At 36.1% G+C, this 24,419-nt stretch overlaps 1 protein-coding gene across 1 annotated transcript; it reads left to right on the top strand.

Moving 5' to 3' along the window:
* Positions 1-11,716: 11,716 nt before the first annotated feature.
* Positions 11,717-24,167, top strand: LOC107750468 (neuronal acetylcholine receptor subunit beta-2-like). The gene is made up of 6 exons (XM_016565836.1): positions 11,717-12,180; positions 19,638-19,783; positions 21,091-21,135; positions 21,399-21,521; positions 23,524-23,700; positions 24,135-24,167. Exons 1-6 carry the CDS (start codon positions 12,117-12,119, stop codon positions 24,165-24,167), a joined length of 588 nt encoding a protein of 195 aa, XP_016421322.1. The 5' UTR covers positions 11,717-12,116.
* Positions 24,168-24,419: the final 252 nt, after the last annotated feature.

Raw genomic sequence — 24,419 nt, 5'->3', positions numbered from 1 at the left:
GAATATTTAGGTCAGGTCAATTTTAGAACTAGCCTATTATTATTAATTAGGAAACATAGTACATACAAGTCTTTGTAGTAATCTCGCATGTTTTTTTTTTCTTTTAAAGATATTTTGCTTTTGTAAGGATGGGAACATTCTAGAAGTGTCTGTAATATTCTGGAATATTTTATTGCTTTCTGGAACATTCCAGAACATTGTGGGACAAAAAAAAATCATCCAGCGTACACTTCTGATGTTTTGGACGACTGACTTTTGCTAACTGTGTATGTTAAACTGTTGTTGCTAGCTCAGTGTTATGTATGTAGCATGTAATTTTTATGCATGATGAGTAATAACAGATTAGCTTCTATAAGTCATACCAAAAATTGTAACAGAACATTTATAAAAAATTATTTCATGGTGCAATATTAATGTTAGAATAGCCACTAGAGGGCGTCATTGTAGCATGAATGATCCCTCAATGACCGTTTCATTACTTTAGATCAGTGGTTCTCAATTCCAGTCCTGGGTACCACTGCTCTGCATATTTTGTATGTCTCTCTCATCTGAATGAACTTATTTAGAGAATAGAGGTTAACATTTGTATTTATATAATATTCAGCTCTTTTCTGCCTACTTCATCTGTGTCTGAGTAATTGTAAGTGTGAGATACACAGCTGTTTAACATTATGCTTATGGTTATATTAAAGGGGTCATGAACTGCCTTTATTATTTTGTACTCTTCTCCGATGGCCACTTATAATTTTTACATCAAAAAATATAATCATTTAGAAGTAATAGGCTATTTTTTGTCCTGTTTTGACCCCCCTCATCAGAACGCTCTGTTTGAATATAGGCGTGGCGGATTGTCGACTCGGAAGTAAACGCCCACTGCTGTGATTGGCTAACAGTTGTGTATGTTTGACAGCCTACAGCCTTCACAAATGGACGCTGCTTTGATTCAGGTTAAAACGCATAAATACTCAGTACATATCAAGCGATCTGTAATAAGACAAAGCAACAGTGACCACATAATAAAAACAGTCACTCACACTTTATTTAATGTCACATGACATTACTGTCAGATTCAATATATTCTTTTAGTTTCAATCTTTCTGAAAACCCTGTGTTGAATTGTGCCTTGTTTAATGAAACCGTGGTAAAATGAAGTGAACAAAGGACCAAGTTCTTACTGACGCGGTCTGGATCTTCATTAAAAATAAAGTTCATCCACTCTTTCCTAATGTTGGGATCAGAAGGAAGGCAATGCAAAGATTGTTTTTCCACAACATGGCACTGCACAGTGTCTTGTTGTCTTCGGAGCATTTTTATCGTTTGCCCCTCTCGTTATTTACACTACATGCATGAATCGTGGGCGGGGCTAAACAGGCAGTGATGTAGAATCGGTGGGCGGGGCTAAACTGGCAGCGATGTAGAAGCAGGCGTTAATCATCTTCTGCGGAGGCGGGGTTTAGCCACACTATTACGTCATAAAGTGGCACATTACACAACCTGTCATTTTGGCAAATTGGCTTCAATATAAGCTGTTTTTAGACTAACGAGAAAGTTTCAGAACTCAAAACTTACAGGATGTTTTTATAGTAGAATGACCTCTTATACGTCAAAAGATCAAGGGATTTTCTCAGTTCATGACCCCTTTAATATACAATTCAGCTCCTGCCCCCCCCCCCCTTTTTTTTACACATTCTGCTTTTATACTGCAAGCTCTCTGACCTTTCTGGTGCATGGTTCTGAAGAATCTTGCTTGACTGAACCAATCTTCCCCCTCTCTCAGTATCTATTTGCCATTCGTTCCTCTTTGCCCTTGAGGCTGAAGCCATGAGGAGGCAGCAGTGGGTACTGGGTGAGAAAAGGCTGTCTCCGTATGTGTGTGTGTTACTGTAGACGCACGCGTAAAGTATAGGGCCAGTTTAGATAGTCTGGAGGCAAGGATGACTTGGTTTATTCGACTGAGCTTTTGAGATTACAAAAAGCTCCTCGATTAAGAATCCGGATGATGCATCATGCCTGTACATGTTATGCAATCTGCCCCCAAAATCAGACAGCTATGAAACAGACACGGGGACAGACTGTGCAGTGACATCAGTGAGACATTGGAAAATAAATACGGGCTCCTGGGAGCATTTGGATCATGACGTGAAGCTCATTTGTTCTCCTGTCTATTAAATATTAAAAATGCTTTTCATACAAACGGTGAATCGAATACACCTCTTCTAAGATGAGCATGTTTTACATTTCTGTATTAATGTTTTTTTTTTCGAGGTGCATAAAGTCAAAAATATTAAGAGACACAGTTGTCTTGACATCACAATGAAAAAAATAGGCTCAAAGGAATACGATTCTTGAAAAAGTAGTTTGGCATAATCTTTTATTATTATTTCTTCAACAAACAAAAAAAACAACAAAAAAAAACGTGTCAAGGTCAACAAGTCTTATAATATCAGATAATTTGAAGATAGACTGTAAAATGTTATGTGGTGCGACTCCCCAAAATGGTATTTATTAATTAATCATTCCAAGTTTTGTAAAAATGTGATGTCTGTATACTTTTATTTAAATTTTACTTTTATTCATGGTTACATTACATTTTTAATTATTAAGTTCTTAACTTTTTGTAAAAAAAAAAAATAAATTGTAAACTTTTTCAAAACCATATGAAACCAAAATAAAGGCATAAAGATTTCTAAAAAATCTTTCTAATTTCTAAAAACGTTTTAAACTAGTTTTTTTTAGACACTCCTTTTATTTAAAATGATAAAACAAGTTTAGAAAGGATATGTTTTTGTGTTGTGTTGTGTTTTGTGAAAAATGAGAATAAAAATGAAAATGATCTGGAAAACCACCTAGTGCTATCTGATGCAGTAGTGAAAGATAAATGCTTCAAATCAAAATCTTTGAAAAATAGCTCATCTACCCTCATGTTATCTAATGAAAACATGTGTTCTGTTTCACATCTATGGCACCAAATACACATTCTGCATCCCAGTGTCCAGGAGGATGTAAGATGTACTTCATGATTTGGTGGCCGTTGCCGGTTTGAGCTGAGATGAACGGGCAATAAGAACACAGTCCTGTCTCTTCAGGCAGATTCTAACTCTGAGATGGTTCACAGTCCAGAAACAAAAGGGCTGTTCAGTGCTTTAAATGAGTAAGTTTGAGTGCGCTGACTCCAGAGGATGAGAGAGAGATGCTAATTAAATCCAACCCCACCTAAGGGCTTCATACTGACCTCATGTGTCAATCAAAGAGACTTAGGGAGGCTGATTCAACATATTTAATTATATAACGCTGCACTGGTCTGTGATGACTAGACTGTACCAGAATGCCCCATACCATATGAATCCCATTGGACTTGTGATGCTACTTTTGGGTGTTACCTCAAGTACATAGTTGCATTTGGAAGCTGTTCTGAACCCACATCATGCGGTCAAGAGCTCAGCGCAAGTGAAACAGGCTTTAAAAACGGTTAATCAACAGTTTAGTTACATTCTGATTAAAGGAACACACTGGTGAGCTCAGCAACATAAAAAGGCCTTGGACATCCACGGAAGACAACAGTGGTGGATGATCGCAGGATCCTCTTTATAGTAAAGAAGAACCCCTTTGCAACATCCAGCCAGGAGAACACTCTCCAGGAGGTAGACGTGTCACTCTCAAAGTCTACAATCAAGAGAAGGCTTTATGAGAGAAAAGACAGAGGGTTCAACACAAGCATTTATACGCCCCAAGAATAGAAAGGATAGGTTAGACTTTGACAAAACATCTAAAGAGCCAGACCAGTTCTGAAAAGCATTGTTTGGACGGATGAAACTAAAATCAATCACATTGATGGGAAGAAAGAAGTATGGAGAAGGCTTGGAACAGCTTATGATCCAAACCATGCAACATCATCTGTAAAACACTGTGGATGAAGTGTGATGCCATGGACATACGTGGCTTTCTGTGGCACGGGGTCACTGGTGTTTATTGTTACGTAACAGAAGGCAGAAGCAGCTGGATGAATTCTGAAGTGTGTAGGGATATACTGTCTGTGATTGGTTGGCACTTCATTGTACAAATGGACAGGAGTTTTTGAAGTTAAATAAGTGGAATATTCTGCAATGGCCTAGGCAATCACCTGATCTCAGCCCTGTCAAGCATGCATTTCACTCAGTCTCCCACAGTGCTCACTGTTGCTAGAATAATCACATTATCCACAGAGTGCCATGTGCACAGATGCTGCAAACTCACAGAGCATGTGGCAGTGCAGCTGAGCTTGACATCTGACTCAACTCAACTCCACAACACTGCATTTACATTTGCCACATTCCATCCGGCCCCATTGGGCAAGAGGAGACAACAAATTAGCACAGATTCCCAGCAGAGAGCCAATGAGGCGAGAAGAGAGCAGCGTTATTGTGAAATGACACTGGGGCAAGCAGGTGCATATGTATGTATGATCTGTATTTCTGTTGTTCTGTTCTTAATGAAGAGGTAAAGACGGAACACATGGTTTAGCTTAATGCTGAAATAAACCAATACATTTGCAGTGACTGTGCAAGGGACAAAAAAACAGTAAAAATATCCTCAGCAGAACTGGTATTTTGTGGAAGAGGGACGGGAAATGTGTAATAACCTTTAATCGTGTGCTTTGGATTCGATTTGAACGCCTTACTTTTATCAGCTCCCCTGGCCACTGGATTCAGTGAAGGAGCTCCATAATCTACAGCTCAGCTGGTTTAACCGCTAGAAGGCTGTAGTTACAGACTACCGTAAAACGCAGTGCACTTCAGTGACTTGAACTTGGTAAAAGTAAAAATGTGTATAATGTATTATGCAGTTCATGCATCTGGTCAATTTGTTTTGGTCTCTGCTGATTTTGTGTCCTGTTTATTAATTTAGTTAGAAACACATTAAAAATGCAATTCATACATACAATGACTAGCATACACCACTTCTATGAAGCTCATGTTTTGATTTAACTCAGATAAAAAGCTTCATAAAAAAGAATGAATTTCTTTGGATGAAAACCTTAAGTGTAATCTTTTAATATTATTTCTAAGAAAAATATAAGATTTTAACAAACCTTCTTATTAAGTCAATTAAAATATCAAATTATGTGGCATTTATGACAAGGTTACTTCGGGTTGTAAAAGGTCATGTGACGAGACCCCCGCCCCAATTAATGATCTTTATCATTAATATCTTTGGTCACACTTTAGTTTGGAGACCAATTCTCACTATGATTTTGCCCCAATAAACTCCTAATGTGCTGCTTATTAATAGTTGGTAAGGTAGTTGTTTATAATTTTAGGTATAGGGATCAAGGGATCTAAAATATGCTCATGCAGAATAAGACATTAATATGTGCTTTATAAGTACTAATAAACAGCCAATATGCAATATGGGTGCTAATAAGCAGCTAGTTAATAGTGAGAATTGGTCCCTAAACTAAAGTGTCAATTCATTGTTTTAGAATTCTAAAGTGCCATTTTTTTTTTTTTTGTGATGCTGATGCAGGGCCGTTTGTCGGCAAGCAGAAATGTAAATGCTATTATTACCTGTTCTAAAGGAAAAGGCAGCTTGGGTTTCAATCCCAAGATGCACCATGCTGAACACATAGTATGTTGGAAGGCCGGCTGTTGTTGCTGTGTCCTGTTCTATGTACACTGCAAATACATACTGCTTTTAGCCCAGCAGGAGGTTTGTAATAGCTGGAGAAAGCGATCTGTTTGCATTCCCATTCATTTCAATGGCAGTTGCTCAACTGGCGCAGTACACAGCCTGCTTGCTGCCATCTTTGTTCAGGTGCACTCAGTTCCACATACAGGTTTTTGAGCCAATCACCTGAGTCATAATTTAGATGCGATTAATTACACTGGATCCACAGTGAAATGATGTCATGGAAACACTAATGTGCCACAAGAAAGTGTCCAGCACAAGTCCACAAGTGAAGACATCAGACATGGAAAAATATTCCATTTCATTTGTTTAAAGGGATAGTGACGTCATGGCTGTCGCCGGCCAAACAAGTTGGTGTTTTTTCAATGTAGGCTTCAGACACGGGTCACGACGAGGCGTTCCCCATAGCGACCCCTAGAGGACGCAGTTCGAAGTTCCACGAAAGGGAACCTACTAGTGTTTGTATAACAGACAGTGTCAGAGATAGTCCCAATGACACTTTCCTCACCTCTCAATTGCTCTGCACTGCCCCTGAAATGGACTTTGACCTTTGGTTATGCAGTGGTCAGGGCTAAAGCTTTCCACTGGCTTTGACCTTATGGTCTTGCTGACACTTTCATGAAATAATACAGCTGAATGAGCAGAATCACATTCAACGAGGGAAAACACACTTCATGAAATGACTGGCTTTAAAAGTTGAAGCGTTTGATTTCTGTGACACTATTGGCACCAAACAGAATTACAAAAACAGCTGTTTTCGAACACGTTTAAAACAAACAGGTAATGCCACCTCAAACTCATGCCAGTGTTTTAAATGATGGGTGGGTTGAGATGTTTTCCAAAGGAGAGGCTCTTAGAAGTACCTTTTTTTTTCTTCTTTTTTTTTTAACATAAAATATATAGGCCATACTGGGTTTTCAAACATTTCTTTAAGTTACCTCAAGTTAGTCAGGGCGATAAACAGACACTCATGATCATAAATCATTTGCGGAGATGGTAACCATAGCTATGGCTAACTATGTTATGGGCGCCAATAAGAATTTGGGTTGCTTGAGATGGACCTCAACAGACTGTGCCATGAACAAGGTCGGATTTACCCCTTGCTGTGCAATAAGGGGTTTTCACACCAGAGGAACGTTTTCATAGTTCCTCTAACTATTGGTGGAGGTACTAGCTTTTTGGCGTCTCTTTGCACTGCATGAACTTGGACCGATGCAGGAACGCCTTTTGGTCAACTAAATTTTACTTTAGAGTAGGGTCCAACTCCGCACAATATCAACTACCAGTGACGTACATTTAAGTTGATTGGCTGAACGCTTGCTTTACAAAAAACTGGCACCCACCATTTTTAAAAAGCTGTGTAAACACACAGTTTACATATAATTACCCAATGAACATGAGGTTCTATACTACTCATATAGGCAAGGATGAATTGTAGACCCCTTGATCACTGATCGCTGTCCAAAGGGGAATTTGAAGGCCAAGGCAATACCTTGAGCTCTTTGTCATGTTCCCTGAAATCATTCCTGAACAATTTTTGCAGTGTGGCAGGATGCATTATCTTGCTGAAAGAGGCCACAGCCATCAGGGAACACCATTGCTATGAAAGGGTGCACGTGGAAAATGAAAATTCTCTCATCATTTACTAAACCTCATGTCACCCTAGATGTATATGTCTAACTTTATTCTGTGGAATGCAGAAAAATCTCTAATGTACTGTAAGTGAGTGCGGGTCCCTCAAAGTTGATGCTTCGAAAACCATGCAAAACAAACTCAACAGTAAACCATGCAACAGCTGATGAATCAATGCTGATGAGAAGAATGGTCCTCCTGCATCTCTAGTTGCGCAAATGCTAATGTTTACATCTATGAACTTATAAAACTGCATTCGGCAGTTGGCCGGAAGCAATGTGGTTTATAATAGGGATGGACCGATACCGATACTGGTATCGGTATCGGGCCAGATACTGGCCTCCTGTACTCGTACTCGTACTCGTTAAAATGCCCCGATACCAAAGCAATGGTTTATAATTTAAATAGTTTAAAAAAATTGCTATTTTCTCAAACACACCTATCTTTTTGCTTCAGAAGACACTTTTTTTATTAACTGGGGTCATATTGGATTGCTATTGTGTTCATTTTGCATGTTTTTTTGAAGCATCAGCTATGAGGGACCCATGAACTTGCACTGTATGGACTCACAGCAATCATACATTTGGGATAGCTTGAGGGTGAGCAAATGGAGAATTTTCCTTTTTGGGTGGAGTATCCATTTAAGACTCCGTGTGTGTTCCAAGACTTTCAAGCATTATATATGTGGTGCCCTCATATAAAGCTCATAAACTGACCATATGCATTTGTGTGCCCTGGAAGACAAATCGCATTACTTAAACTCTTAACTCTCCTCAGCTGTTCTTGAACACAGTACACATTTGTATCAATGACAGTTGTGGAAATGTTGTGAAAAGTGTCAGCTGTTAGTTTGCCAGAGGGTTGGATGTGGATGATGGATCCGAACTGTAATGTCACCTCTCTTAGACGACAGGTGTTTGTCCTCCAGGAAAAAGTATAAAAATGGCACATCTAATGAATCATCCCTTACCCTTTTTTTTTAAAATCTGCACCCATCCCCCAGATATTACAGAAATCTGTCTCTCACACCTATTTGCCCGTCAATCTCTTTTACTGTGGGCCACACAAGGCGAGATGTGATTCAAGTCCATTACGACAGATTGGAATCTCCATCATCCCGTAAACTGGATGTGTGTGAGAGCACAATTTACGCAACGCATCTCTGTCATAAACCACCTCTACACCTAATATACCAGCCACAGCTTTAATTGAAATTTTAATGACTCAGTGTGAAACATCTGTACGTGTTTTTAAAGCAGCAACAGATCTATGGGTAATTACAGTACATGAGGCACAGACTGAGGATGCTGGTAAACGCTGTTTAAGAAATGTTAAACTTTTAGAAGAATGTGCCGTAATAGCATGAAAATGTCTGTAACGCTTTACAATAATGTTTAATTGATTACTGTAAGGATCATGAGCAACAATGAACAATACTGGTAGCACTTCATTTTACAGTCTTGTTCTACATGCATGTACTAAGTAGTACTAACCTAACCTTAACCCATATTAAGTCCAAGTAGTTATCTTATATTACTCAGTACTTTCTTGTGTAAGTACACTGTAAGTGCACATACTGTAAAATAGTTCATCCACAATACTTTCACAGCATTTATTGTGATAATTTCTATGTACACATTTAACATGTAAGTTGCATAAATTCAAATTAGAATACATTGACATATTGATATTATAAACATAGATGAATTTACAATGAATAAGAGGACATTTATAAATGAATAAATGCTATATAATTAATTGCTGGTTCCTGATATTGTATGCATAAACCAATGTTAACATTATTATAAAGTGTTACCATGCCATTAAAATGTCAAAAACATGATCAGATAAATAAGTTGATGAATCTCTACAGTATACTGTTTTTCTATAGTATTAACTACTCTAAAAAAACATCCTCTTGAAGGAGACCAATACTAAACCGGGTTATGATGTTTATGGATTAGATCCTCTGGAAACTTGTTCAGTTTTTATCAATATATACACTAGGTGTCCCACTGAAATGAGTGTCTCAAATGTGAGTGTTCGATGACACAATGAAACATAATCAGTCTGTATTTATTGTACAGTCTATGTGAAAGTGTGTGTGCAGTGTGGAGATTTTTCTATGCTGTGAACAAGATTCTGCTTTTAACAGTTGGCAGGTTACCTGCGTCGGTTGTGGAAAGCAGAAGCTGGCCTTTTAAAGCTCTAACCTCACTGCCTCTCCTTGTGTTTGTGTGTCAGTGTGCGTGTGAGAGAGAAAGAGCAGGCATCTGCAGAAACGTCATGCCTATTCAAATGAATGATATCTGATACGTGCCCCTTTTGACTGTAACTATACCTCAAAGAAAGGCATCGTCTAAAATGTAGCAGAAATCACCTTTCACATGTATACATTTGGTGAGTCAAGTGTTCTGCATATCATTTGCTTTAAACTGAATATTCTGTCATCATCTGCCAACCCTCATGGGATGAGAAAATTGTTTTCCTTGTATGCAACAAAAGTTATCGTTTATTATTATTATTATTTATTATTATTATTATTCAGCAGTTGGTGATCACTGTCTGTTAAATTCAGGTTAAATTGGATGTTTATTTAAAAAAAAAGAAAAAAAAAGAAGGGGTCTGAACCCTGGTTTCCTTGTAATGTTAATTTAAATCTATACCACTAACACATATGTGACCCTGGACCACAAAACCAGTCATAAGGGTCAATTTTTTGAAAATTGAGATTTATACATCACATGAAAGCTGAATAAATAAGCTTTCCATTGATGTATGGTTTGTTATGATAGGATAATATTTGGCTGAGATACAACTATTTGAAAATCTGGAATCTGAGGGTGCAAAAAAAATCAAAATATTGAGAAAATCGCCTTTAAAGTTGTCCAAATGAAGTTCTTAGCAATGCATATATTACTAATCAAAAATTAAGTTTTTATATATTTACAGTAGGAAATTTTCTAAATATCTTCATGGAACATGATCTTTACTTAATACCAAAAATATGATTTTTGGCATAAAAGAAAAATCAATAATTTTGACAAATACAATGTTTTTTTGGCTATTGCTACAAATATACCCCAGCGACTTAAGACTGCTTTTGTGCTCCAGGGTCACATATTACACTTAAGCGTTGGTCTAAAAAAGTGTTTTCCCCACTGGTTGTGTCTTCACTCACCTGGAGGAGTGAGCCAGAACCATAATTGGTGTCACCCAGAAAGGTTTTTGGTGTTAAGGGGGCTCGGATTCCTTGACAGCCTTTTAAAGACGACATTAAAATAGAATCCTTCAGTAGATAATGGAAAGTAGATAAAGGGAGGACATTTTTTGTGGCAGGTATGTGTGGGTCAGCAACTAATGAAATGATAATACTTAATGTATCAACCTTTAAAATTCTTTAGTTCACCCAAAAATTAAAGACTTGGATTAAACCGCTTGATTACATTTACAATATCAGTAATACATTACAATAAGGTTTTGTTTGTTAACATTACTAACCACATTAGTTCAAATCAAATCAAAAGTTGTGTCGATTAATTTTATTTAATGAACCTGAACTAACAATGAACAGTTGTATTTTTATTAACTAGCACTGACAAAGATTAATACACAATGTATTGCTCATTGTTAATTAATGCATTGACTAATGTGACCTAATGTTGTAAAGTATTACTACAATATATTTCTAAACGTTTTTATCAAAGTTGGAAGAGACTTTCAATGGAGGAACAGAAATCTCTAAGGTTTCATAAAAATATATTCAATAGTCTTATGGATTGGGAACAACCTGATAACAGAAACGATAACAGAATTTTAATTTTTAGGTGAACTAACCCTTTAATGGTTGATAAGGGGAGAATTCAGAGTAAAATGACCTAACATAGCTTATTGCAGCTGCTAATAATAATCATATTTTTCAGTCTGCTGATGATTGAGTTCATTAGCTATAGATTTTTGGTGGACTGAGATGAAAGATGACCCCTAAATAGAGTCTAACAGCATCTGCATCTGAAAGAAAATGTGGAAATAAACCTTGGAAATAAGATAGATAGATAGATAGATAGATAGATAGATAGAAAAATGAAACTTCCATAATATATTAAATGTTTCATCAAATTGCCTGTTATGAACCGTTTCCTGCACCTCGCACAGAAATGGCGCTATCTGTCACATGCTTCTCCTGGAGTCCCATATGAGAATGTATCACTATTCTCACAGATCCTTGCACTGCATCCGAAGATCACTCAGCCAGGATTACATAAAATAATAGTGCAATAATATAACAATATTGTCATTGCCTAAGTATGTGAGCTTTAAAAAGCAGACGTGTGTGGGAGACCGAACAGTCCCATCAGGGTAGGCTAGTGTCAGCTCTCGCGCTTCATCGCTTAAAAGTTTACCTGGAGCCGGAGTCTACTGTCATTTGTTTTCTTGTTGTCGGGAAACATGTTTGCAAATGCAACACCGGCGTTTCTTTCTCGTTAAGACATGCGTACTGACCTGATGAATGGCTTAAGCGCGCTTCAAATGTAAGCGCGCGTAATCTGACCGGAGTCTGTGGACGCTCGCGCTTCTCTCTGCGCACCGGAGTACATTGTATTAACGCGAGCAAAACATCTGTCGATGATTGGGAGACGGCTGCTGAATGCTGAGAGAGAAAGAGCAAAGCCTGGAGCACAGAGAATAGCCCTCGGTTAGGGTAAAGCACCACAGCGCCCGTACTGGAGAGGACGGAGGACTCTGGAGGGTGATAGTGACCGTGGACTGGACATCACTGTGAACCTTCACCCGGGACAGAGAGAGAGAGAGAGAGAGTAATGGTTTCCGTGATGGCATCAAAGTGGCTTATATGTTTCTGCCTACTTTGGCTCTGCGTGACAAGTAAGAAGCTATTGCGTACTTGTATTTAAATCATACTTTTTTATTATAATGGATTGTCATATAGCTATAAGGCAAATATTCAGAAATGGCAACACAGGAACTAAGCATGCAGTATTTTTTTTTATTTTTTATTACTGACATTTCTATATATGTTATTATTTAAAAGCTGCTTGTGATGGGCTTTGGTTCATCATGTGACTTTCTCATCACCATCTGCATTTGGTGGTTATCAGTGTATTACAAAGGTGCAAAACAGATTTCAGTACTTCAGTAGGTTGGTATATTAACCACAGCTGCCGGTTTTTTACCGTAAATTTTACGGAATTTTTTTTACAGTGTGTGTATAAAAGTATTTGAAGTTAAGATGTTTTTGAGCTGGATTATTCACTTTTAAGTCGTCCGTATGAAAATAGACTCTTTTCATATTACCAGTTTTAGAACGTGGAAGTAAATGAAGTATAAATAGAGGTAAATGGAAGGCCTTAGCAAATGTTATTACAGTATTCCATTTACTCTAACAGCAAAATATAAAATGCAATATTAATGGACAAAAACTTCACTTGCTATTTTTTTATTAATGCACAAAGCACTGTGAATGTTCAATAAATAACATACATTTAGAAAGAAAATATTTTATGTAGTTACATGCTAAATTAAATCAAACATCACCAAACTGTTAAGAGTCCATAGAATTAGATTCTTATACTGAAATTCTGTAGAAGCATTGATTTGGATTAATTTTATAACAAGCATTGTGGTTATTTTACAGAAATATTGGTCTTTGTGACTGCTAGTGTCCACACTAGGCAGAAAGACTAGCCTATATATTGACAACATTTATATCTTAAAATGATCAACTGTATATGTAACAGATCCGAAAATACAGGATTATGATCGATGTGCAGATATAACCTAATAAAGGTATCATGTAATTTGGATTTATTTGCTATCTTCATTAAATTACATCTGCAAATTGGAAAAACATAACATAAGGTAAAAAGCAAATTCCAACATGCTCAGAACATACTCATTTTCTGTAGTGTTGTGTGTTTTGTTATGCCTGTGTAATGTTATTACAGTACTATATAGTGCTGTGGGATAAGATACATAATGTGAGGGATGAGAGCACTTAACCCCCACTAACATCCATTAACATCAGAGCAAGCATAACAAAAACACACAACCTCTTTTCAGTGCAGTCACATACACATTAATTACAGCTCAGCTGAATAGCCATTCCATTTACTCTAACAGCAAAATATAAAATGCAATATTAATGGACAAAAACTTCACTTGCTATTTTTTTATTAATGCACAAAGCACTGTGAATGTTCAATAAATAACATACATTTAGAAAGAAAATATTTTATGTAGTTACATGCTAAATTAAATCAAACATCACCAAACTGTTAAGAGTCCATAGAATTAGATTCTTATACTGAAATTCTGTAGAAGCATTGATTTGGATTAATTTTATAACAAGCATTGTGGTTATTTTACAGAAATATTGGTCTTTGTGACTGCTAGTGTCCACACTAGGCAGAAAGACTAGCCTATATATTGACAACATTTATATCTTAAAATGATCAACTGTATATGTAACAGATCCGAAAATACAGGATTATGATCGATGTGCAGATATAACCTAATAAAGGTATCATGTAATTTGGATTTATTTGCTGTCTTCATTAAATTACATCTGCAAATTGGAAAAAAATAACATAAGGTAAAAAGCAGTTTCCAACATGCTCAGAACATACTCATTTTCTGTAGTGTTGTGTGTTTTGTTATGCCTGTGTAATGTTATTACAGTACTATATAGTGCTGTGGGATAAGATACATAATGTGAGGGATGAGAGCACTTAACCCCCACTAACATCCATTAACATCAGAGCAAGCATAACAAAAACACACACCTCTTTACAGTTCAGTCACATGCACATTAATTACAGCTCAGCTGAATAGCCACAAACACACACATAACGTGTAAATTATAGCAGTATGATATATTTCATCTTTAATTATCAGCTCTTTCAAAAGTTGTTGTGCATGTCGGTGTGTCTCTTTCTAGCCACCTTATTTTTCCCGTAAGAGCGGGCGCGTCCATTTGTAAATTTTATGAGTCTGGCTTCCGGTGTCATCCGCTTCCAGCTATTTTTAGCTGTACAAAACAGTAATAATGTGAAACTTTATTAACATTTAACTGTTTTCTGTTGTAATATATTTTAAAATGTATATTTTCCAGTGATGGAAAAGCTGAATTTTCAACAATAGCGCTAACAGTTTTACCGTTACTGCACTTTATTCTTCTTCTCGTTATTTCCCCACAGCGGCTAATGAACCAGAAGTCTCACACATTCACAGAAAACGGCTTACTTCCACATTGAAAAATAAGGTGCAAGGTGAAATAAGCATTCATATAAATGTATTGCACTTAAAAAAAAAAAATTACATTTTAAAGATAAATTGAATATCACTATTTAATAAATACATTAAAATGGTGATTATTTTAATTTTGTAACATTTAATTCACAAAATTCACCATTTGATGGCTGCTTAAAACGAATTAATTCACTCATTATAGAATGACTCTAGCATTCATCTAAGTGTATTGCACTTAAAAAAAAAAACATTTTAAAGATAAATTGAATATCAGTATTTAATATTATGGCGTTGTGAATGATCTCTAACAGTAATAGCATTTAACTCAAAAAGTCTTTGAATTTGATTGGCCAACTGTCGTTCCGAGAGCTTTGATATACAGTCAGTCTTTGTATCCGTCTGCTTGTCATAGCCTGTCAGGTCTGTGCATTATTGGTGGAAAATTTGTAGTGATTTTTTCTGAAGTTTAGATTGTCATGCCAGTTGGCACATTGAATCATTCATTCAGTTGATTGATTCAAAAACATTAATTCAGGAACAAAACACCACTTTAAAGAACCATTCAAAAGTGGTCAAAAATACAGTAAAACAGTAATAATGTGAAACTTTATTAACATTTAACTGTTTTCTGTTGTAATATATTTTAAAATGTATTTTTTCCAGTGATGGAAAAGCTGAATTTTCAACGTCAATACCCGAGTCTTTAGTATCACATGATCCTTCAGAAATCATTCTAATATGCTGATTTGGTTTAACATTTCTGTTATTTTCAATGCTGAAAATGGTTGTACTGCTTAATATTTTTTATGAAATCTGTGATACATTTTTTCATGATATTGATGATTAAGTTATACAATATATAAAGTTATAAAATAGCAACATTTACATGAAATGGAAATATTTAGTAACATTGTAAATGCCTTTACTGTCACTTCTGGTTAATTTAATGGATCCTTGCTGTCTGAATTAAAGTATTAAAATCTTTAGAAAAAATTCTCCAAACTTTTGAATTGAAGTGTATACACAACAGGTTGATTCAACCTTGTGTTTGTATGGAACAGTTTTCAGTGGTGGAGAAAAGAAAAGATATTGATAACATTTACATGCACACTAGTAAGCTGATAAATATCAGCTTGTTGAAATAACCAGTTTTCCCAGTTTACATGCACATCAGTAACCCGACAACATAAGCAAACCGTGTTTACATGACTTTATTAATAAATCAGGTTATTTTCCTGTAGTGACATCAAAACACAGCTAATCAGTTGTATTCCATATGTTGTCAGTTGTGATGTTAAATAAAGCTTGCATGTCAGCGGGAAACTTAGGCTACAGCTCATATATTATACTCTCATGCAGTTACAGATGCAGCGTTTTGACTGAACCACTTCTCCTTCTGCTGCACCTCAGGGTTGGATTGGTAATCGGGCATACCGGGCATTTTCCCCGTGGGCCGACGCACTTAAGGGGCCGACAGAATGTTTTTTTTTGCCAAGGACCATCACGCACGGACAGCGAGCAGCCAGTGGCCCATTGGTTTGTCTCCTGTATTGACGGCGTAAACCACCCTATCACAATGCGCTATAGACGGAGCGATGAAGTAGGCTATTTTGCTCCGCCTATATAAAGATCGCTTCACCCCAACTTCTTCCTCGTTGGCTTTTCCCACGTTTTCACAGCAGCGTTATCAAGAGCAGGCTTGCTCTGCGGTGAGTGATGCGGGCCAAAGAGTCAGGCAGGAGGAGGAGAGGAGAGTAGTTGAATCGGTAAAGTGCTTGATAGGGACTCGCAACGGAGGCAGGCATCTAACCTATACTAATGTGTGTGTGTGCCATGAGTGTAGAATACGTAGGCTAAACACTTTTTAATAAAATGTAAATTCGTCCCCCACGATTTTTGTCCAAGTCAAGTGTTTTCATAGGGGTTTCCATGAGCCAATGCAAATACATCTTGATTTAAATAAAAAAAGACACGATATTGTCGGACCTGACGTTTTATTCTTATCCAAAACAACTAGATGCAATGCTACATATCTACACTACCAGTTAAAAAAATTTAAAAAGTTAAAAAAAGATTTTTAAAGTTTTTTTTAAAGAATTCTCTTCTGCTCACCAAACCTGCATTTATTTGTTCCAAAGTACAGCAAAAGCAGTAATATTGTGAAATATTTTTTACCATTTAAAATAACTGCTTTCTATTTGAATATATTTTAAAATGTAATTTATTTCTGTGATCAAAGTTTAATTTTCAGCATCATTACTCCATTCTTCAGTGTCACGTGATCCTTCAGAAATCATTCTACACTCTAAAAAATGCTGGGTTGTTTCAACCCAACTTTGGGTCAAATCTGGACTAACCCAACCGTTGGGTTAAATTTTTACATTACATTTTTAACCCAAAAGTTGGGTTAGTCCATATTTGAACCAAAGTTGGGTTGAAACAACTCAGCATTTTTTAGAGTGTAATATGCTGATTTGCTGCTCAAGAAACATTTCTGATTATTATTATTATCAATATTTAAAACAGTTGAGTACATTTTTTTCATGATTCTTTGATGAATAGAAAGATCCAAAGATCAGCATTTATCTTAAATAAAAAGGGGGTATATATATATATGATATTCTCTTCTGCTCACCAAGCGTGCATTTATTTGATCCAAAATACAGCAAAAGCAGTAATATTGTGAAATATTTTTACTATTTAAAATAACAAAAAATGCCAGGGCCGATTTTTTGTCCCAGTCCATGAGAAAACATTTTGATCATTTTCTGGGTCATGAAAGAGTCTGTGTTTGTGATATATTTGCTTCTTTCTTTACTGCAAAACTCTCACTCTGCCTGGAATCGCTTAAATCTGCATTAACAATGTGTTCCTGTCAGGTATTACACATGCGCACTTCAATAAGCCGACAGAAAGCAGGTTAATGCGTTTACATGACGCGCAAAATCTGGGTAAAAGGCAAAAAACTACCTGTGTCGACTGGTTTATGCTTACGCTGTTTATGACCTTACTCCGATAAAAGAAAACAGGTTACCGGTTTTACATGACCACGTGCATTGTCGGCTTATTAAGTATAATCGGCTTAAGAACGTGCATGTAAACAGACTCATATTGTGTCTAAAATGTAAAATATGAAATTCTTGTTTATTTATAAACATTCTCATAATTTTGGTACTGTCTATTACTGCATTTGAATCCACTGCAGCTCATATAGACATTGAAAGAATGGCAAATAGATAAAATCAATCAAATGGATATTAGAGTCAGATGCTGCTGCAGATGTTTCGTCTGTCCGATGAAGCATTAAACTAGAAATGGTGGTCTCACACAGATGGGTCTGAGATTAGAGGTATTAGGTCAGACACACATATAGTCACACACTGATTGTCTTTCCAGAGGCTTTTGCATGGGTATAACATCCTTGAGGACTGAGTTACACACAAACACACACATAAACTGATGTGAAATGGATCAAGACCTTGCTTTGCTTAAAGGGACAAGCCATGCAAAATGGCTAAGGCTCAGCATAGCCACAGAAGCTCAAAGGTGTGTGTGTCTTCCTGTGCGGAACAGATCATACCAACTGAGTCTGACACAACCTTGGATTCATGACGGAAACTAGGTGTGTGTGTGTCAGTATTCTGTTTTGAGAGGAGGAGCGCAGTCACTGGAGATCTTATCCCACATGCAGTGGGGAGGAAATGGCAAGTGTGTGTGTGTGTGCGTGTATGTGTGTGTTGCTACCGGCTTGGCAAGTCATTGTTTTGTCATGTCATTGGCACACCCCCTCCACAGCATTGGTGGGCTTATGAGTTATGATGGGATATGATGCAGAGAAAAATGATTCTGACATGTTTTTTTTTTTTTGCTCTGCTGTGAAAGCAGATTACATGCAGCTTAGCAGACACTTCTGACCTTTTCATGATTTTCTTAAAAACTCCAGAACTATAAAAAACTGTAGGAGATAGCACTGCTTTGTGACTTTAATGTCTTTTGATGATTATTTGACATTTAAAGACAATTTTAAAAGGTTTTGGCAAACAGACACTAGATGCAAAGCTAGAACAGTCTAGAAGGGATCATATCAGACAAGATTATTGGAGTATGTTTTACCAGAAAATTTTCAGATTTTCATCTTCAAAATTTCACATTTATAAAAATGTGTTGCTTGCCATTTTTTCTTTCTGAGTGAAAATTGTTTCTACTCCGTTTTAATGTAAAAACCCCCCCCCCCGATGTGATCCACTAATTCTTCTTCCTATTATTATTATTATTTATTTCTTTATTTCTTTTTATTTTTTTTGACAAAGCAGTCATAATTTAGTTTATTTATAGTAATTTATAAATGAAGTTAACACAATAATCTGCTCTGAAATGTGCAGCTCAGACTTTTGAAGTCAAATGTAAGAAATCCAAAGATTTCAGAATGACCTGTTTTTAGTTTTACAACATCTTTGATCAAGTAAATCAAAATCAAAAATCAAAATCCTATGTCTCTATGCCAAAAATCCATCAGCACAGTCACATTGATCACAAAAAAGTCACATTGTCACAAAAAAGTCTTTTTTTTTCTCCACAAAAAAGTCACAAAAATACTTTTTTAAAATGTTCTAGCCAACATACAGTACTGCACTGAAATGTTTTTGATATATACACACACACACACACACACACACACACATGTCTGGTCAGCTATCCTTGTGGGGACTCTCCATAGGCGTAATGGTTTTTCTACTGTACAGACCGTATATTATATTGCCCTACACCAACCCTACCCCTAAACCTACCCCTCACAGGAAACTTTGTGCATTTTTAGATTTTCAAAAAACTTCATTATGTGTGATTTATTAGCTTGTTTACCCGTGGGGACCTCAATTTAGGTAATTGACACGAGTCCCCATGAGTCTGTGCGTATTCAGGTTTAAGTCCCAACCAGAATAGAAAAACAGGTACACACACACACACACACACATACATAAATATAGATAGATAGATAGATAGATAGATAGATTATATGACACCTTTAATAGACAAAAAGGCATTTACCATGTATTGTGTGTGTTTGTGTATTTTAGGGTCTCTTGCTGCTGATGCTGAGGAGAGGCTGGTAGATTTTCTGCTTGGTCCTGAGCGTTACAATAAACTTATCCGTCCTGCGGTCAATAAGAGTCAGCAGGTCACTATTGGCATCAAAGTCTCTCTTGCACAGCTCATTAGTGTGGTAAGTTTGTCTCATACACACACACACATACACACACAGCAAACATCAAATATTAGAGCAGAGGTGTGCAGCTCTGGCCCTCAAGGTCAAAACCTCAAGGTTTCGCAGAGTTTTGCTCCAACCCTAAACAAACACACCTGCCTTGTGTGATTTATTAAAATATATGTGTGATATCAGCATCATAAATATATATGAACTCATGACCTAACATATGCTGTATATAAAACTTTTTGTAAGTGACTCTGGGTAAGAGTGTCTGCTAAATGTCTTAAATGTTAGATACATTTCTGTTTAAAAGTTTGGAGTCAGTACGTTTTTTAAAATGTTTTTGAAAGAAGATTCTTATGTTTAACAGGGCTGCATTTATTTGATAAGAAACAGTAATATTGTGAAATATTATTACAATTTTAAATAACTCTTTTGCTACTTTAAACTACTTTACATTTTGATTTGTTTTTTCTGTTATGTCAAAGCTGAATTTTCAGCGTCATTACTCCAGTCTTCAGTGTCACATGATCCTTCAGAATTCATTCTAACATGCTGATTTGCTGCTCAAGAAACATTTCTTAATGAGGTGGAGAAAGTGTATTTTTCCCCTCAGAATTATTTGATGAACAGAAAGTTTGAAGCACAGCTTGTATTTGAAATAGAAATCTTTTGTAACATCATGGATGTAATTTTTGATCAACTGAATGCTGAATAAAAATATCAGTTTCTTTCTGACTCAAACTTTATAGCTAATATTTAATATTTAAATAAAGTTAAAATATTTGATATTTAAATAATTAATATTTAAGGCATTTTGCATACAATTGTGTGTTTGTGTAGAAATGGTGCATTTAATGTTCATGTCGCACGCACACGATTGAGCCGTGGTGCAGCAGTAACATACCCGTGACACATTAGAGACTTAAGGTTCACATTGACAGGTAAAATCCCACTGACGCTCTGTTCTAACCAGGCGCAGTGCCACACAGTGACAAGCGACAAAACAATCTGTTACTATTTTTGTCCTGTTGCACTGGGTAGCCCCGCCCTCTGCAGAATCTCATTTGTTCAAATCTGTGCTTCACACAGCTGTATATTAAACAGCAAATTCAGACTGACTTTCACTGTCAGTGAGGACAGAGACGCTGTAACCCTGTCGTGTCTTTTCCGGATAGAACTCAGTGTTAGTGCTCACATGGGCGATGCAGGTTAGAGTCTGGATTGTGTCATGTCCTGATCTCATCATATCCCTGTCACTCCGCCCAATTATTTTCTATTCACTTTTCGCTGTTACATGTAATGTTCTGCTCTTTTTATAGAATGAGAGGGAACAAATCATGACGACGAATGTGTGGCTGACTCAGGTAAGCTCACCTGCTATGCCTGTGCACTCATCTGGATAGTGTTATAAAACACAGTCAAATCAGCTGTCAAACACATGAGTGCACTCACTGCGTGCGGCAGATTTGAGTTGTAATTCAATTATAGTTCACTTTTAGGTCATTTCGAAAAGTGATGGAAAGTCCTGTTTAACCCAAGTGAATGCATTTAATGTGTTTGGTATCAATTCTGGTACATCGTCTCACCCAATTTGAACAGTTTTAACCACGTTTTACTCTCTCTGTAGGAGTGGAATGACTACAGACTGGTGTGGGACCCGAATGAGTACGAGGGCATCAAAAAACTACGAATTCCATCGCAGCACATCTGGCTTCCTGATATAGTACTCTATAACAAGTATGCCATAACTGTGACCAGTACATTTATATACCAGTAGCACATATACACTGTCTATAGACTTCTATTCAAAAGTTTGGGCTCAGTAAGAATTTTAATTTCTTTTGAAGGTCTCTTCTGCTCACCAAGGCTGCATTTATTTGATCAAAAATACAGAAAAATCAGTAATATTGTGAAATAATATTTCAAATTAAAATAACTGTGAATATATTGTAAAATGTAATTTGTTCCTGTGATCAAAGCTGAATTTTCAGCATCATTATTCCAGTCTTCAGTGTCACATGATCTTTCACAAATCTTTCTAAATCATTCTGAAAACATATGTTTATTATTATTTTTGTGAAAACCATAATTTTTCCTAGGATTCTTTGATGAATAGAAAAAACTGTCACTTTTACTGTCACTTTTTATCAATTTAATGCGTTATTTCTAAGTAAAAAAATAATTTATAAGTGAAAATAATATTTAAAAGTGAAATAAATTTCTTTAAAAGTAATAAAAGTATTAATTTCTAAAAATAAAATCCTGATAATAGTACTGACCCCATAATTGTGAATGACAATATGAGCATAATATGATTATGATTTTCTATTGGTTGAGTAGTTCAGATGTTTATTTTCACTGATTTTTTATTTTTAGAAATTTATTTTATTTATATTTGCTAAAAATATATGATTATAAACTATATGTAACTATAAATAATATATATACAGTGCAGTATAAAAAGGGTCTGAATACTTAGGACCATGTGATATTTCAGTTTTTCTTTTTTAATAAATCTGCAAAAATGTCAACAATTCTGTGTTTTTCTGTCAATATGGGGTGCTGTGTGTACATTAATGAGGAAAAAAAATTAACTTAAATGATTTTAGCAAATGGCTGCAATATAACAAAGAGTGAAAAATTTAAGGGGGTCTGAATACTTTCCGTACCCACTGTATATATATATATATCCTTATTGTTATATATATCCTTATTGTTAAGCACTGATACATACTTTCATTCAGTATAGTTATGCAAGTCTTACATGTGTATCATAACGTTTGATAAATTAATGTTTTATTTGAAATAGCTCGGAGCAGTAGCTTTGGAAACAGTTATTAGTACCACACTAACTTCATTTTTGCAGCTTTTCTCAGTCCTTATTAAGGCCATGAGCCTTGTAACTTTTGGGATGTTGTGAGACTTTGATGCACAGTCAGTGTTTAGTGTCAAACTCAATACAACAAGCAAGCTGTCACTGTTCCAAGAGCCCTGCTAATTATGCTAGAAAGTTGCCAAAAGTAAGAGCAGTCTCCTCCCTTGGTGCTGTTGTTTCATGTCGTTCACGTCTACGCTCTTGACAAAGCTCCGAAGAATGAAGAAAAAAATATGAATGACAAGCAAAATGTTTAAAGTGTTTGATCTAGGTCAGATGGTTGTTCCTAGTGGAAGCAATGTGCGTTATATAACCTCTATTTTAGTAGATAAAAATAGAGGATGCACTTGCGCATGTTCATTGCTTAAATGGATAAATTGGGTGGGATGAGACTTTAATTTGCTTAAGAGGCATTTCTTCATGTAAAGAGACACTGGTGCATGTAATCCTTTGCTAAAATAAGCATTGTATTTCTATGATAATTTTAATTGAAAAGCTGTACACTAATAATTTTTCAAGTGCACAGAGGGAGAGAGATCCTGGATTAAAGATCTGTTAATTAATGCATACTAATCACACACACACACACACACACACGCACACACACACACACACATTTACATTTAGTCATTTAGCAGATGCTTTGTCCAAAGTGACTTACAAATAAATATATTTATAATTATATACCTAGCCTAACCTAACCCTAACCCTAACATACCAAATTTGATATTTTTATTTAAATTTTCATGAAATCATGAGATTAACCACAATTATTTTAATGAATTGTCTTAAAATAAAAAATTTATGTACTAATAAATAAATACAATTACATGTTTGTCTAAATCTAACATTAATAGTGTGTATAACAATGTTTTAGAAATTAAATGTTGATGACCCTGGGCGTGTGTGCGGGGCCTGGAGGGTCGGCGACCTTCCTGAGGGGTCGGAGTTCAGGCAGAGAGTGAAAGTCAGGCACGACCAAGATGTGGATGAGGCCATAGAGGGTGTGAGGTTCATTGCTGAACATATGAAGATTGAGGATGATGATGAAGGGGTGAGATGTGGTTTTGTATTTTATTGACTGATTGACTTAATGAATGTATTTATTACTGAGTTTGAGTAGATGAGTTTAATCAGATAGCACACAGTGAATCGCTGGTCTTTTTAGTGAATCAACAACATACATCACAAAAATTGTTGATCTAATGAATCTTATGGGTTGGTTCTTTTTAGTAAATCAAAAAACAAGCAGCACAACTGATGTAGCCTGATTCCTGAACAAATGACTCTTATGAGTCGGTTCTTTTTAGTGAATCAAAAAACATTTAGTGCAACCAGTTTAATCTGATTCTTGAACAAATGATTCTTAGTAGCTGGTTCTTTTAGGTGAATCAATAAACTTATTGAATAAAAAAAAAAAAAACGTGCACCAGAACCAGTGTAGCTTGATTCCTGAACAAATGACTCTTATGAGTTGGTTCTTTTTAGCGAATCAAAAAACATTTAGTGCAACCAGTGTAATCTGATTCTTGAACAACTGATTCTTAGTAGCTGGTTCTTTTTAATGAATCAAAAAACATGCAGCACAACCGGCATAGCCTGATTCCTAAACAAATGACTCTAAAGCCCCGTTCACACCAAGAACGATAACTATAAAGATAACGATATTAGCGTCCACACCAGCGAACGATATCGTCTGTTTATTCTAAGCGCACATGCGTCTGCCGCTTTAAATTCTTGAGCTCGTTACAGCAGGATGGATTCTGATTGGCT

This window comes from Sinocyclocheilus rhinocerous, unplaced genomic scaffold, assembly GCF_001515625.1.
Source record: "Sinocyclocheilus rhinocerous isolate Xijiao unplaced genomic scaffold, SAMN03320098_v1.1 scaffold1, whole genome shotgun sequence".
Classification (NCBI taxonomy): domain Eukaryota; kingdom Metazoa; phylum Chordata; class Actinopteri; order Cypriniformes; family Cyprinidae; genus Sinocyclocheilus; species Sinocyclocheilus rhinocerous.
The sequence above is the reverse complement of the archived record's forward strand: the minus strand, read 5'-3'. Positions and strand labels throughout refer to the sequence as shown.

Coding starts and splice junctions, on each gene's coding strand:
- LOC107750468 (XM_016565836.1), top strand. CDS start 12,117: ATGGTTTCCGTGATGGCATCAAAGTGGCTTATATGTTTCTGCCTACTT. Junction 12,181..19,637: donor ACTTTGGCTCTGCGTGACAA/GTAAGAAGCTAT, acceptor TGTGTATTTTAG/GGTCTCTTGCTGCTGATGCT. Junction 19,784..21,090: donor TTGCACAGCTCATTAGTGTG/GTAAGTTTGTCT, acceptor CTCTTTTTATAG/AATGAGAGGGAACAAATCAT.